Source organism: Dipodomys spectabilis, unplaced genomic scaffold (genome assembly GCF_019054845.1).
Source record: "Dipodomys spectabilis isolate Male_0828 unplaced genomic scaffold, ASM1905484v1 ptg000352l, whole genome shotgun sequence".
In the NCBI taxonomy this organism is placed as follows: Eukaryota; Metazoa; Chordata; class Mammalia; order Rodentia; family Heteromyidae; genus Dipodomys; species Dipodomys spectabilis.
The window spans coordinates 1,605,059-1,621,631 of record NW_024871029.1 but is presented as its reverse complement, the minus strand read 5'-3'; the positions used below and the strand labels follow the sequence as shown (position 1 = coordinate 1,621,631).

The 16,573-nt window shown below is 46.0% G+C and overlaps 1 protein-coding gene and 1 pseudogene across 1 annotated transcript in view; one reads left to right on the top strand and one right to left on the bottom strand.

Annotated features, from left to right (window-relative positions):
• Positions 1-16,573, top strand: part of LOC122095474 (protein Shroom2-like) — a 91,090-nt gene that overhangs the window by 53,318 nt on the left and 21,199 nt on the right. The window contains exon 2 of the mRNA XM_042665824.1: positions 330-481. Within this exon, the coding sequence (XP_042521758.1) occupies positions 330-481 (152 nt within the window). The remainder of the gene's footprint in view (positions 1-329; positions 482-16,573) is intronic.
• LOC122095475 lies at positions 4,230-4,959 on the bottom strand (annotated as a pseudogene).

The window sequence follows — 16,573 nt, the reverse complement described above, 5'->3', positions numbered from 1 at the left end:
TCCAGAAAATGAAGCAGCAGTTTTGAATGTAATGTTTTCAGTTGTGTGCGTTTCTGCGGCTCCTCTTTCTGTCTGCGGTGAGCGGCAGCCCCGGGCGGTCCTTGGGGGAACAAGTAGGGTGCTATTGCACCTCTGGCCCCGACATGGTAGCAAACCAGCCTTCAGGGCAAGCTTGCTGGGCCGTTCACACCTGCAGCCCACCCAAGGCCCCAGGAGCTTCCCAAGACCTGGCTTTCTATTCCTGCTTGCCTGTTGCTGGAGGGACTTGAATCAACTCAGGGATGATTCGCTCATTTGGGAAGCTCATGGAACCCCCTTGTGTGTTGCAGATCGAAGAAGGCAGTAAAGCCGCGGCTGTGGACAAGCTACTGGCTGGAGATGAGATTGTGGGCATCAATGACATTGGCCTTTCAGGGTTCAGACAGGAAGCGATTTGCCTGGTGAAAGGGTCCCATAAGACCCTCAAGCTGGTGGTCAAAAGGTAAGGTGTGAACCCTTTTCCATGTTTATCAAGACAAGAAGGGAGGAGAATGTAAAATGTGAGGGTTAACTGGTTTACCCAGACCACTGTGGTAATCTGATTTGGACCAAGTTTCTCTCTCTCTCTCTCTCTCTCTCTCTCTCCCTCTCCCCCCCTGTACTTAGAATCACAGCCATTATTCTAAACCCTTCGGGGATTGGTCTTACGTTCCTCTTTGTAAGATACCACAATCTATAATGCTCCAGCCCCTTGTATAAAACGTTTTATTTGCATGGAATCAGGGCAAATCCTCCTCTCTGCATTAAAAATCGTGTCTAGATGACTTATACCTAACGCAGTGTGAATGGTGTGTATGTCAGTAGTTCTTTTTCTGAGTTACTTAGGGAATGATGATAAGAAAACAGAGGCACCATGTACTTTACCAAATATTTCCAATCTGAGGTTGCTTGTGGATACAGAACCTAAGGGCTATTTACCTTGGCCAAGGTTGAGCCTGGCCACCTAATACAATTGCAGGGTTCCTTATTTTATTTCCTCTGGTTAGTAAGGTTTGGGATTATGAAGTGAGTTTGAATGCTTCCATTGTTTCCTGGGCAGTATAGAGTAAGTTTTTCTCTTTGCAAAGAGGAAGAAATAAACTATTTGTGGTCCAGATGAGGAAGATGTATGTTATTCTCTAATGGTGATACAAAGGTGGCAGCCTGCTGTGTTTTCGGGCAGTGACATCACAAATGCAGACAGCAGGTATTTGTACTGCGCCAAGACATGAAAGGAACAAGCTGACTGTTCCTATAAACTTTCATTGTCAGCAGGTACTTAAATGATTCTCAAGGGAATTAAATTAGGGACACAGTGCTTTTATGTGCAGGAAGAAAAAGAGTATTTGCAGGTACTTCAAATTTGGGGCTTATTATTTTCAGGTAGAAAGAATTCTGTACCGTGTTTTTGCATTTTTCTGCCTAAAGTGTCTATATGTCCTTTTTTGACAGAATGAATGCATTCTTTCAGAAGAAAGTAAATTCTAAGAAATGGAGTCAAACATTTATTTCAATTGTGTGTGTGTGTGTGTGTGTGTATGTGTGTATGTGTATGAGAGAGAGAGAGAGAGATACCACAATCTATAATGCTCCAGCCCCTTGTATAAAACGTTTTATTTGCATGGAATCAGGGCAAATCCTCCTCTCTGCATTAAAAATCGTGTCTAGATGACTTATACCTAACGCAGTGTGAATGGTGTGTATGTCAGTAGTTCTTTTTCTGAGTTACTTAGGGAATGATGATAAGAAAACAGAGGCACCATGTACTTTACCAAATATTTCCAATCTGAGGTTGCTTGTGGATACAGAACCTAAGGGCTATTTACCTTGGCCAAGGTTGAGCCTGGCCACCTAATACAATTGCAGGGTTCCTTATTTTATTTCCTCTGGTTAGTAAGGTTTGGGATTATGAAGTGAGTTTGAATGCTTCCATTGTTTCCTGGGCAGTATAGAGTAAGTTTTTCTCTTTGCAAAGAGGAAGAAATAAACTATTTGTGGTCCAGATGAGGAAGATGTATGTTATTCTCTAATGGTGATACAAAGGTGGCAGCCTGCTGTGTTTTCGGGCAGTGACATCACAAATGCAGACAGCAGGTATTTGTACTGCGCCAAGACATGAAAGGAACAAGCTGACTGTTCCTATAAACTTTCATTGTCAGCAGGTACTTAAATGATTCTCAAGGGAATTAAATTAGGGACACAGTGCTTTTATGTGCAGGAAGAAAAAGAGTATTTGCAGGTACTTCAAATTTGGGGCTTATTATTTTCAGGTAGAAAGAATTCTGTACCGTGTTTTTGCATTTTTCTGCCTAAAGTGTCTATATGTCCTTTTTTGACAGAATGAATGCATTCTTTCAGAAGAAAGTAAATTCTAAGAAATGGAGTCAAACATTTATTTCAATTGTGTGTGTGTGTGTGTGTGTGTATGTGTGTATGTGTATGAGAGAGAGAGAGAGAGAGAGAGAGAGAGACAAGAGAGACAGAGAGACAGAGAGAGAGAATATACCGGGGCTTGAACTCAGACCCTTTCTTACCTTTTTCTTTTTTTTCCCCTTTTTGTCAGTTGTGGAGCTTGAACTCAGGGCCTGGGCACTGTCTCTGATTCTCTTTGTGCCCAAGGTTAGTGATCTACCAATTGAGCCACAGCACCACTTCTGATTTTCTGGTGGCTAATTGGAGATAAGAATCTCAGGGGACTTTTTTGCCCCAGCCAGCTTCAAACTGAGATCCTCAGATCTCAGCCTCCTGAGTAGCTAGGATTATAAGTATGAGCCACCGGTGTCTGGCTGGTTTTCTTATATTTTTCATGCAAGGTTGGCACTCTACCATTTGAGCCACACCTCCACTTCAGTTTTTTTTTTGTGGCTAATTGGAGATAAGAGTCTCACAGAATTTTTTGCCTTAGCTGGTTTTGAACCTTGATCCTTAGATCTCAGCCTCCTTAGTAGCTAGGATTATAGGCATGAGCCACCAGCGCTCAGTGGGACAGATGGGAACCATAACTTAGAGCCCTATTTGGCATTGTCTATGCTCACTTTCCTTTAAACAAAGTATGTACAGAACTATTATGGGGTTTAAGTAGAATTTAATTCCTTAAGTAACAGTGCCTAATGAGACATAAAAACCAAGTAGTTAATTCAAACACCTATTTCCAAACATATTTAAATAACATACTTGGGTGTTGTAACTTTCTTAAAACTATTTCTATCTGAATTTTGAAATAGTAAAAGTAAATGGATTGAATTTGATCAGACTATATTATATGCATATGTGGAAATACTACAATGAAATCTTTGTACAATTAATATGTGCTAATTAATAAAAAGAAAATTCTAGATGTAGATAACATTCCCCTTTGGACAGAAAACTGTTGAACATGGTGCTTTGTTTAGACATGTTAAAGGAAACTTTCCAAATGGGTAACTGAGTTAAAATTAGGACTAAGTTGTCACCTAGCAACTGATGATTATTGGCTTTAAATCCAAAGGTGTACTTTAAATTCAAAGTACCGACGAGTGCATTGAAAAATGTTTGCCTTGGAGCCATGTGCTAGTGGCTCACACCTGTCATCCTAGCTTCTCTGGGGGCTGTGATCCGAGGATCATGGTTCCAAGCCAGCCCAGGCAGGAAAAGTTCAAGAAACTCTTATTTATCTCCAGTGAGCCGTGAGAAAGCTGGAGATGGAGCTGTGGCCCAAGAGCACCAGCGTAGTGTAAAACAACTAAGGAACAGTGCCTCGGCTCTTGAGTTTAAGCCCAAGTATTGGCACAAAATATATGTTCACCTTGGACTGGGCATGAGCCAGTTACTCAGAAAGCAGAGTTAGGAGAGTGGTTTGAGATGGGAGTAGGTGGATAGTTGGAATTATTAGCAAGACTGTATCTCAAAAGAACAAACCAGGGATGGTGAGTCTTTTTTTTTTTTTCCGACCATATTTCTGTAGTCTCGTTTGCCATATAAAAAAAAGGTCTCCTATCAAGATAGAGAGGAAGAAGGGAGGGGATATACCCCTTAGTGTAGAGAAATGGAAGGAAGGGGGGATGAGCCTCAGAAGGAGCAATGTGGAGAATATCATTAAGGCAACAAAGTATTCTCTGTAAAAAGCTGGAGGAGCTTCCGCAGCTCACAGGAAGGCAGAGGCCTTGGCTTCTCTGTGGGATTCTCTCCACTCCAGTGTCTACAAGGGAGTAAACGGCAGCTCTTTTGACTGTTCATTCTGGATCACCTTCTTCCTCATGTAGGTAAGAATGCTGCAGGGCTCAGAAGGCAGATAGTCGCTGGTGTGGGTTAAAAGCCAGCATTTCCAGCAGCAACTGCGCTCCAGGTTCTTCCATGTCTGGCACCACCGACTGTACTGGGCGAGGCCCTCTGGGAGAAAAAGCTCCTCGGGGTAGAGATGCATCTCGGGGCCAGTCATCCTCCGGGGGCAGCCCAATTAGATCAGAGATTTTCCCCGACTGGTCAGCTTCAGAGTTTCCACAGAAGAGAGGCTTTCGACGGAACACTCTGCAAAGATACAGCCAACACTGCACATGTCGGCAGGTGTGTTGCATAAGTAGACTGAAGAAGACCTTCAGGAGTAACAACCACAGGAGTGAAGGCCATCGGATAGCTGTAGATCCTGGCCAGGCCCAAGTCAGCCAGCTTGACTGCTCCACCACTGGTCACCAGAACGAACGTTTTCTGGCTTTAGGTCTCGGTGGACAATGCAATTGGCATGAAGGAAATCTAGACCTCTTAGAAATGGGCGCATCAGATCCTTGATGGTGTCCACTGGCAGGCCTGGGGGAGGTGCCTTGTCCAGATATGTCCTTAGGTCTTGGTCTATATGTTCCGACACTAGGGTTACCTTGATGTCTCGGTCAGTTCGGGAAGTGGCACAGACGTCCATAAGCCGGACGACATTAGGGTGCTCAAAAGCCTGCAGCCGCCTCAGGAAGGCCACTTCTCCAACTGTGCTGATAGGAAGGCCCCCGGAGCCATGGCTGAAGTGATAGAACACAAGGCCCAGAGTTCAAACCCCAGTAACAGAGACAAAATACACTTCTCCTTCCCCAGGCAGCTGATGAATCTGCCTTCGGTCCCCTTGAATTAGTTAGCATTTCGAAGCATTTTATGTAGCACTTGAGGATAGAGTGTGCCGTCTTAATAAACAAGCACCTGGGCTGAGGTAAAGCTCAGAGGTACAGGGTGTGTTTTTAGCATGCACAAGGCCCTGGGTTCCATCCCCAGCACCAAAGGGGGAAAAGTGTGGAATTTATTGGAAGGGTCCTCTCTTACGTAAGACCTAGTCCGGTGTGTAAACACATAAATGCCATTGACTTCTCCACTTGAAAACACGGCCAAGTGATCTGCTGCATTGCTTCCACCCTCGCCTTGGCGTGTGGTCCCTCTGCCTTGGATGGGGGAGGCGTGCTGTGCACTGCGTGTGGAGCCGTGCAGCCCACATCTGTCAAGCCGCATTTGAATAGTGCTTTCCCACAGAGACCCTCCCCTGGATGACAGGTGCTGCCTGTCTTTTGTTTCTCATGATCCTTTTATCTTGGAGTGTGTGTGGTGTGCGGGGACCGAGTGGCTGGGGTAGGATTGCTGTGGGCCAGTTTCACAAAGCCCTGGCGTCTTGTTTCATGGGGCTGAGGCAAGGTGATCTTGCCGTCACTGAGATAGGGATGGCCCCGGGAGACCAGGGATCTGCTCATCTCCTTGCCCCCAGTCGGAGGTGCCCAGAAACAAAGTCACATCCCCCTTCTGTATGCCCAGGTGGCAGCCAGGGCTCCATGAGATTGGAGGCCTGGAGGGTGGGGATAGGGTAGTGGGGGGTTGAACAGGAGCTACGCCATCTGTTGGGTCGGGGACGCAGACTGGAAGTCGGAGTTTTTGCCCAGCTCTTTCTCCTGGCAGTCACCTCCTTCCCTTTGGTGGCCACGTCCGCCCCTGGAAATCCTGATGAGCAGCTTTGGAATGCATGCGTGTGGGGGTCTAGGGTTTGCACAGAAGGCCACAGTCTATATTTTGTTTGGTGGCGGAGTTGCTTTTGCCCGTCACTGGCTTCCAGGGCTTAGAGAAAAGGCTGAGGCTAGAAAGCAGGTGGCATGGTGACATTTTCCTGTTCTTGTACTAGGGCTTGAACTAGGGCGTGGGCACTGTCCCTAAGGTTTTTCTCTCTCTCTCTCTCTCAAAACTGGTGCTCTTCTTCTTGAGCCACAGCTCCACTTCTGACCTTTTGCTGGTTAATTGGAAGATAAGAGTCTCCCCAACTTTTCTATTCGTGTTGGCTTTGAACTTTGATTCTCAGATCTCAACCTCCTGAGTAGCTAGAATTATAGGCATGAGCCACTGGCACCTGGCTCATTTTCCTTGTTAAGTGAGCATAGTATATAGTTTCCTTCACTCTTGGAAGGACCCAGAAGGAAAGGCTGCGCTGGATGTGAGCCATTTTGTCAGTGCTTGGGGTCATAGTTGTCCTTTGATACGTTCAAATGTGCAGCTGCCACTCGAAGGCAAATTGCTGAAAAGTCACCTTTTTAAACAAGGCCCTGTGATTTCAAATGTCCTAAGGAACATTTCTTATAAATAGCACACCATAAATTAACTTGTGATAGTTGTAATGACACTGTTTTATTTTTTGTCAGTCATGGGGCTTGAACTCTGGGCCTGGGCGCTGTCCCTGAGCTCTTCAGCCCAAGGAGAGCGCTCTACCACTTGGGCCACAGCACCACTTCCGGTTTTCTGCTGGTTAATTGGAGATAAGAGTCTCACAGACTTTCCTTGCCCGGGCTGGCTTTGAACTGTGATCCTCAGGTCTCAGCCTTCTGAGTAGTTAGGATTATAGGCGTGAGCCACTGGTGCCCAGCTACACTGTGGCTTTTTCCTTGTATAACCAATTTTTATTATCTGATTAGTTTTCTTTATGGCCGCCTTATTCCCACTTTGCCTTGTTTCTTGTACCCTATGATGGGTCGTGGGCAATTTGGTTGGGGCCAAAGGTAAGAATTGATTTATCGTATTTCCTGCCTCTTTGCTGATGATTTTAAATGCTTTTGTGAATCTAATTTACATCATCCAGTAAGCTTGAGTTCAAGAGCAGATTAGCAGGGAAGGGAAGGGACTTTGCAGAAGATTGCATGTGTCCTGTGTCCCACATATGTAAAGAGATTAGGAGCAGAGGGACCCACCGTCCCGCTTGCTCTGAGCAACTTTCTTGCATTGCTTCTACTGTTGACCAAGCTGTGAACACCGCGGTGCTTGGCAAATCACAAAGGCTGGAAAAACACTGCCTCTTCTTGGAACCACCTGGTCAAGCCTGCCCCTACCCTTTTGCTTTCAAAGCAGAAAAGAATCAACCCCCCCCCCGCCCCCAATGGTGGTTTTCAGAGAATAAGAGGCTCCCATCTCAGTTAAAGCCTGGTTTAGCTGGGTGTTGGATTATCTGTCTCAGTTATACAAAGACCAGCTCGAGCCCCACCTCCCCCCTGCTCACGACTCCCTCCAAGTACAAGGTATTTCCTACATCTCTCCCATGCAGGTTGTTTTAGACCCAAACCGGCTCGAACAGTGTACAGTAGACACCTGGTAACTTGATCTCCTTTAAAGATGGCCTGTTGGTGCCCGTCCAAGGCCTCTTTAATTGAATGGCGTGGTATTAGAGAGGAAGTGCTCAGCGGAGTTGCCAATGGATAATCATGACACCGCTGCTGATGTGAATTGTGCTTGCTGATTAAATAACTCGGGTCACACACACCATTGGCAAGCCTGCTTGTGTTCAGGTGCAGAGGCTGGCGTCGTCTTTGGGGTGTGGGCTTGGGTGGCAGGTGGCAGGCAGATGGGCGCTCTGAGGGAGGCTTGTGCCGCTCCTGGTCTCCGGTGGGGCGTCTGCTTGCATGTAATCATGGGAATGGCACGGGACGTGTCTGCAGCTGCAGTGAAATGAATTTGTGAAGTACAGGGAGGATACAGAATGTTCTGTTTTTTTTCCCTTTTTTCTTTTTAGTGCTACCCGGGTTTGAACTCAAAGCTTTGTCCTGCCACTGGAGCCACAGCGCCGGCCCTGTTGTTTTAGTCCTATTTTCATGCAGGGCCTCACACTTTTACCTGGGAATGGCTTTGAACCCCAATTCTCTGACCTGTACCTCCCATATAGCGGAGATAACCACCGCACCAGCTTGTTCTCTTTGTTTCTCTGTCTTTGTCTGTCTGTCTGTCTGTCTCTCCCTTCCCTCCCTTTCTTCCCCTTCTCCCCTCCCCCCTCTGCATATTGGGGTTTGAACTCAGGTCAAACTCTAACTTTTTTGAGCTTGTTCGGCTTGCATGCTTGGCTGGTACTTTACTTCTTCTTCTTCTTTTTTTTTTTTTAAACTGGCTGTGGGGCCTGAACGCTGGGCCTGGGCGCTGTCCCTCAGCTCTTCAGCTCAAGGCTAGCATTCTACCACTTAAGCCACAGCTCTACTTCCGGCTTTTTCTGCTTATGTGGTGCTGAAGAATCGAATCCAGGACCTCGTTCATGCAAGGCAAGCGCTCTACCACTGAGCCACCTTCCCAGCCCTGGTACTGTACTTCTTGAGTCATGCCTCAGTGCTGCTTTTGACTCATTATTTTCGAAGACTGCATCTCATAGACTTTTCTGCTCTGGCTGGTCTTGAACTGCCACCCTTTGGTATCTCAGCCTCATAAGATTATAGATATCAGCCGGGCCCGGTGGCTCACGCCTGTAATCCTAGCTACTCAGGAGGCTGAGATCTGAGGATCGCCGTTCAAAGCCAGCCCTGGCAGGAAAGTCTGTGAAACTCTTATCTCCAATAAACCACTACAAAACTGGAAGTGGTGCTGTGGCTCAAGTGGTAGAGTGCTAGTCTTGAGCTGAAGAGCTGAGGGACAGTGCTCAGGCCCAGAGTTCAAGGCCCACGACCAACAACAACAACAAAAAAAGATTATAGATATCAGTCCTTAGTGCCCCGGTTCCACTCTTTTCTTTTAGATAATTGTGCCCTTTCTTTTTTCGTGTGCTAGCCTTGAGCTGCAATCCTCTAATCTCTACTTCCTAAGTAGCTAGTATTAGTGAACTATTTAACGCGCTGAACTCAGTCTTTTTTCCCCTCCCTCTTGAGAAACAGGGTCTTATTATGTAACTCAACCTAGTCTCAAATCAGTGATCTTCCTGTCTCAGCTTCCCAAGTGTTAGGACCAAGTCTGCTCAGATCTTTCTTGCGAACAGCTTTTCTGCTTTTAGTTTCCAACTGTGACATTTAGGTTGCTTCATTTGTTGTGTGAATCTGGCCCCACCCAATGAAGATGTGAAGCCCTAGCTTCGGGCACCAGCTTGGCTTTTTGGGAAATGATGTCCCCAGTACCACCGTGTGGATGGGACAGAAAGAGCTCCCTCGGGTTTTTTTTTTGTTCTTTTTTGTTTTCGTGGGGGTCCTGGGGCTTGAACTCAGGGCCTGGGTTGGGTCCCCTGAGATTTTGTGCTCCAGGTTAGCCCTCCACCACTTGAGCCACAATTCCACGTGTGGGTTTTTGGGGTCTCATGGACTTGTCTACTTGGGCTGGGCTTGACCTGCAATCTTCAGGTGAGAAGATGGGAAGTGTGAGCCCCCAGCACCCAACTAGGCTTTCTCCTTTTAACATGTTTTTTTTTCCTTTGCCAGTTGGCAACCAAGGATTAACAGCAGGAAATCCCAAATCTTCTTTTTAACAAGGTTGTGGTGTTCTTGAATAAAAACTAGACGGTCATGGAGATTTTAGTCACATAAAAATATAAAAATGAACAAATGAATATCAAAATATATACAAATAGTTAAATTAACCTAAGTAACCTAATGTACTAGAAAGCAATCTTGTTCTAAGGAACAGTGTAGCCATAGTTGAACGCACATGGCTTTCCTTCGGGGAAGGTGAGGACGTAGGCTGAGGAGTCCCGGGCTAGCCTGGTGTGTGTAGTGGATCCAGTTTTGGTGGCAGTGGTGGCCCTGTGAGGTAGGATCTCCATGTGTCACAGCACCCCAGGCTGTCCTGGAATTCTTTCTCCTTCTGCTTTAGCCTCTGAGCCTGCAGTGTGACACACCAAGTGGGCCGGATCTTTCTTGGAAATAGCTCTTCTGTATTCCGTTTATTATATTCTTTCTTATTTACTTATTTTGTGTTCTGTTAACGTACGCACCTTTTTAGGAACTCTGGAGCAAAAGCCACACTCCCGTTAAAAGAAGATTGAAATATCCTGCTCTTAGCACTTGCATTGATCTAAGAAAGCATTAAAGCAAAGAAAGGACGAATGTGGAAAGTTGATAGGGAGCATTTCTTCTCTAAGTCCACAGGTGGCACCAGAGAACTCATCCTCCAGTTATTTAAAATAGCACCAGGGAGCTGTGACTGCCCAATTCCACAGGATGGTCCAGAGGCCCGTCCCACCTAGCACTGCTGCTGCTTGTTGCTTGGGAGGAAGCTGTCACTGTGTACCCCCAGGCTAGTCTGGAGCTCATTAGCCTTCTGCCACAGCCTTTCCAGAGGTAGATTTAAGGCATGTCTGCTACGTGTGTCCACATCTTTCTTGAGAACCATTTTTGTTTTTTAAACTATGAATGCCTGCCCTTGAACTGAGGGCCTAGTATTCTTGCAGTTTTTTTTGTGCTCAAGGCTGGTGCTGTATTACTTGAGCCACACTTCCACTTCTGGTTTATGCTGGTTATTTGGAGATGACCCTCTCATGGATTTGTCCTCCCACATTGGCTCCAAACTGTGTTGTTTTTTTTTTTTTTTTTTTTGTATTTGAGCCTCCCGAGCAGCTAGGATTATTGGCATGAGTCACAGGCCCCAGCTATCAATACATTTTCTGCATTCCCTTTATAACTATGACATTTATGTTGTTTAATTTTCTTTGTCTCGGTTGGTTAAACAATTTTTTAGGAGTTAGTTGATGTAAAAGTGATCCGAGTGTGTTCTCTATCCTCTGCTAATTCTGGGAGTACCAGGGTGCTATGCACAGAAAATCCACACAACGGCACCAGAGCTCTACCAAAGCACACCCCTTAGTGGCCGGGAACTCTTGATCTTCCTGACTTGGCCTCCCAATTGCTCAGATTACAGGCATGCAGCACCAAATCTAGCCTAAGCTTTCTGGAGAACAACTTTTCTACTTTCCCGTTCCAGCGATGACATGCATTTTCCTTGCTCTTTCTTTCTTCCTCTCCTCAGTTCCTGGGATAGAATAGGAGCCCGGCAAGGGCTGTTGAGTTGTACTGAGTTGTGCTCAACCACTACAGCTTCTCATACGTAACGATGCACAGGGCCATGCGTGGCTTGGTGCCTTTGAAAGAAAAAAAGGAGTTGTTTGGTTTTTTTTTTGGTCAGTTGTCGGGGAAGGCCTGAGCTCTGGGCCTGGGTGCGGCCCTCAGCTCTTCAGCTCAAGCCGAGCGCTCTACCTCTTGAGCCACAGTGGAACTGTAGGTGGTCATTGTTCTAGGCCTCTTGCCACATGCACATGACCATATGTACCATGCGTGTACATAATACTTAGTGTTCTCTAGGCATAAGGGATCCTGAAGGGTGTGATGAAAATGGCAGCTTTCCTTAAGTGGAATGTTGTTGGATTAGAATACCATATACCTACCCAGAGGCACATAGAACTAACCTGGATCTGTAAAGCTCTTCTTTGTTTATTGGGAAGGATTCTTTGTTTTCCTGGTAAATTTTCTGGACTTTAGTTTTGTTTGTTTCTCATTTTCTAGGAGCGATCCATTGCTTTCATGGACAAGATTCCCTAGTCCTGTGCAATGGACGGAGTCCACTGCTTTCGTGGGCTGCTTCCCCTCGGTGCTGTATACATCCCTGTTCACTGTTCCTCCTCCCACACAAACGGCTTCTTAACTCCCTTAATGTCATGCTGAGAATAATTGGATAGGATAAGGGCAAATCAGATGAAGATTAGTGTGATCTTTGTGTAGTTGGCAGAATTTCTGTAAAAGACAGTAGGTGAATATATTGCTATCTCATTTGTTTTCTTTGGCTTTTGTTTACATAGAGAGGCCTCTATCTAAGTAGTGCTCATTTGTTTTTATTATTAAGTTGTTGTGTTTTTGAAGATTGAATCTATGGCTTCACCTATGCACACAAACACCCTTAGCCCTAGACATAGCACTTAAGTGCCAGAAATCTTCATTCTCTTGTTCATTTTTTTTTGTTTTTGTTTTTTTTTGGGGGTCCGGTCGTGGGGCCTGAACTCTGGGCCTGGGCGCTGTCCCTCAGCTCTTCAGCTCAAGGCTAGCGCTCTACCACTTGAGCCACAGCGCCACTTCTGGCTTTTTTCTTTTGCTTATGTGGTGCTGAGGAATTGAACCCAGGGCCTCAGGCATGCAAGGCAAGCGCTCTGCCACTGAGCCAACTTCCCAGCCCCTCTTGTTCATTTTTTTTTTTTGGCCACTGGTTTTTACCTTTTATATTGACATATGTCAGTGAAGATTTGTTTTGGCACAATGTCTTGCTATGAAGCCCAGGCTGGCTTGGAACTTGTGATCCTTCTCATTCGGCCTCCCCAAAGCTGTGATTACAGGAATGTATCACCACCATTGGCTAGCTTTTGTGTTTTTATTTTCCCATGTAATCTTTGATAATTACTTGGATGTTTAAAATTACTTACATGAATTAGTTACTTTTAGAAATATTTTGAGTTTCTTTGCCCAAGTGTCCATTCATTTAAAATATACCCAAGAAGTTCCCTTGGTGCCTTTTTAAACATTGACTTGCATGAAAGCTATGTGGTGCATTAGATGGTTGGAGATATGTGCAGTAATGGAAGAGCAAGACTTTTTTCCTTCCAACATCAATAGGCTTATAGATATGGCACATTGAAGACAGCAGTATAAGCGGGGAGGACTGGGGTTCTAGCCTTAGCCTTGTGCTGTCTGTAGCACTGCCCAGAGAAGAATGCTGCTCTATAAGTCTGCCTCCCATGCCAGCAAGACATTTCTTTCATACAGGAACACATTTGGGGCATGTTATATGTGCTCTGTCTGACGTTGATCTCTTGCAGTGCTGGCTGTGAAGCCCAGAGTGCCGCACATATTAGGCAGGGGATTTCGGCAGCCAGGAGTTCAAGGTCAGTTCTGTAGGCCCTGCTTTGTGGCAGCAGATAGGAGGCTGATAGCAGGTTCCTCATGGAGAGCTCTTGAGCAGAGGGACTCGTGAGGACAATGCGGGTTATCATTGGAAGGGCCCAGGGAGGCTTTGAGATATGGATTAAACAGTATCTGAGTTACGCTTGTTGTATCCAAGTTGAAAGACAAAGCTGTAAGCACAATAGAGATAGGCAGGCTGAGAGCAAAGAAAAGAGCTTGCAGCTACAGCAGACACACTTGGCCTGCGAGCTTCTAGCTTACAGGGGAAGGCCTGGGCTGCTCTGAGAAATTCTAGTCATACTCAGGCCCTAGGTGGTACCCAGGGAACAGCTGGAGCAGCCGGGAGCATGGACTTCGTCCTGTGGATGGAGTAAGTACCTCATGGCTCTCACTGGGGAGAGAGGTTGTGATGTGAGAGCTGTGCTGTCCGGTTTATCTGACAGTACGGAAATACAAAGTAGTACAAGGAGAGTTCTTTGGGAATGTTGCAGGAATAAGAAGAAAGTGTGGTCAGAGCCAGGGCTCATGTTACGCTTGTTAGAATGTTCTTTCTGTTTAAGGAATTAGATGAGATGTGCACTTTTTGTCAGGGCCTCCTACCTCTACCCCCGGATTCCCCAAACTTCCCGTGCTGTATATTCTCTGCGGGACTTCGGTGCCCTGCAGGACCTTTGCACCCCTCATCCCTCCCCATACACTGCTGTGTCTCACTGGAGCTTGCATTGCACAGGACTTTCAGGAGCTTCATCTCCTGCCTCCTCCCATTCCCACCCCAGACCCTTACCTTTATTACAAGTCCGAACCAACTTCTGCCTCTTCTTATTGTAGAACTTGCCTAGCTGTCAGTGCTGGCCAGTAGAACCTGCTCACCATCGCACCCTTCCCCCCGCCTCACCCCAGCTTCCAGGCGGGGAGATAGGCTGGCCACAGGCTTTTGCAGGCTGTGAGAGAAACATGGCCTCCCTTCTCAGCCGACTGGTCCAGTCCAGCCGGCTTCTCCTATCAGCCAAAATAACTGGAGGCCAGGGCGAGTTGGGGGAACAAGGGAGGCGGGGGACATAAGCTACTTATTTGGGAACATTGTGCACATTGACATCTAAAAACAATTCTTCCTTCCTTCTTCTTTCTTTCTTTCTTTCTTTCTTTCTTTCTTTCTTTCTTTCTTTCTTTCTTTCTTTCTTTCTTTCTTTCTTTCTTTCTTTCTTTCTCTTTCTTTCCTTCTTTCTTTCTAGAAGAGGGAACAATGCTAGTAAATAAGAAAGATCTCCTTAAAATAGACTAATAATAATAAAATGAAACAATATTTGATATTTAGATTTCTTGTTAATTTTCAAAGACATCTTAGCATGACTTGGGTCCAAGTGATCTCAACCCTGACTTACACCCAGAAATTACCTACCAGATACAAGTATGTACACAATTTTTAATAAAATTTTCTGTGAAATTAGTAGTAAAGGCTTTTAGGGAAACCATGAAAATATTCTTCCATATTAAAAAAAATTTGGCCACACTGATGTTTGAACTCAAGGCCTAGGCAGGCACTGTACTACTGAGCTGTGGCTCTTATTTTGCACAATTTTTTTTTTGTGCCAGACCTGGGGGCTTGAACTCAGGGCCTGGCACTGTCCTTGAGCTTTTGTGCTCGTAGCTAGCCTTCTACCACTTGAGCTCAGCTCCACATCAGGCTTTTTTGGTGATTCAGAGGTTAGAATCTCACAGGCTTTCCTGCCTAGGCTGCCTTTAAACCACAATCCTCAGATCTCAGCCTCCTGAATATGCACTAGTTATTTTTGAGATAGTCTCACTTCCTGTCCAGAGGTGTTCCTGGGCTGAAATCAGCCTGTTTCAACCCCTCAGCTAGTATAACAGGCTAAGACCAACCAGCCAAGCCCTACATTGAGATGGTGTCTCAAGGGCTTTTCTGCCTGGCATGGCCTTGAACTAGGATCTCTCCATCTCAGCCTCCTAGGAGCTAGGAATTCAGGCATGAGCTATGGACATGTGGCTCTCTTTTATTGTGTAAGAGTTCCTAGACTGTTATTGGTGAGATTTTTACTGTAAATTACACGGCTCAGGTAGCTGAGTGTCAGCTGTAGTTAGCGGTCCTGACATCTGGGTGTTTGACTCTTCCCCATTTCTGCGGCATATACTGAGACTCTCATGGCACCTGCTCACCCACATTTTAGGGACATGATGGAGGTAATATGACAGTCTTGTTGAAAGAACTCTAGCTCCCAGCTGGGATCTAAGCCTAAATTAATTTTATGCCTAAATGTAATGCTGTGAATGCTATTCCCATTGCAGGCACAGGGTTAGATGTGTGTGCTGCTCAGAGTATACACATTTCTAGGGACCAGGTCGGGTAAAGACCATCTGTATTCCTTACATAGAGGGGACACTATAGCCTTGTTGAAAAGATAAATTCAAATTTCCTGCTTTTAAGCACTTGGATCCAGGCTGAGAACAGGTGAAAGTCAGGCCATGAGACAGTTCTTATTCCCAGAAAGCTATTCCCTTCTTGGTCCACACGGTGGCACTCACCCATTGCTCCCAGTCCCTTGGTTGTATTTGAGGATTCCCCCCTCCCCCCACCCACCCAGTTAGGATCTCTCTGTGTATGTAGCCCAGGTTCACCTGGACTTCAGATCCCTTCTGACTCAGCCTCCCAACTGCTAGGATTACAGGCATATGCTATCAAGTCTGGCCTGGGGGTTTAGGTAGGAACTTTGTATAATCAGAGACCCCAACATTTGAACATTTGTGTCTCTGCCATTCCTGTGTCTCGTGTGTATCACGTCCACGCTCTGCTCAGGGTGCCCACATTTCTAAGGGCCAGGCAGGGTTAGCTCGCCAGAGTGTGTAACTTGTGTGGAGGGAATACCACAGCTTTGCTGAAAAGAGGATTTCACAACTCCTGCTTTTAGCACTTAGATAGATCCCTGCTGACACGGAGGAAGCAAGGCCAAGAGAGGATGAGCAGGCAAGAAAGTTATGCGTGCTTAGATCCACTAGGTGGCAGAGAGCTTTGCCTCCCAGCTGTGAGTAATAGACCATCTTACTGCTGCTTCGCTTTCCCACACCAATCCAGCTCTTTCTAGGCATCAGTTCTAGGCCTACCTGGGCATAAACACTCTCGAAACCTCACTACAACCAAAAAAGTGCTCGAGGCTGGAAGTATGGTTTAAGTGATAGAGCACCTGCCTAACTAGCACAGAGCTCTGAGTTCAAACCCCAGCATCTCCAAGAAAAAAATTGCTAGAGATAATTTTCACAAGTGGTGGCTGCTTGAGCTTGAAAGAAGGAAGGGGCACTTGCAGATGTGTGCTGTGCTGGACTTTGAAGCATTCATGGCAAGTAGCAGCATGCCATCTGCAGAGACGGCCAGGGTAGAAACGTCTATATCTGTTGCCCTTGGTGGAACAAGCACCAGCTTCGCATGCGCAGTGAAT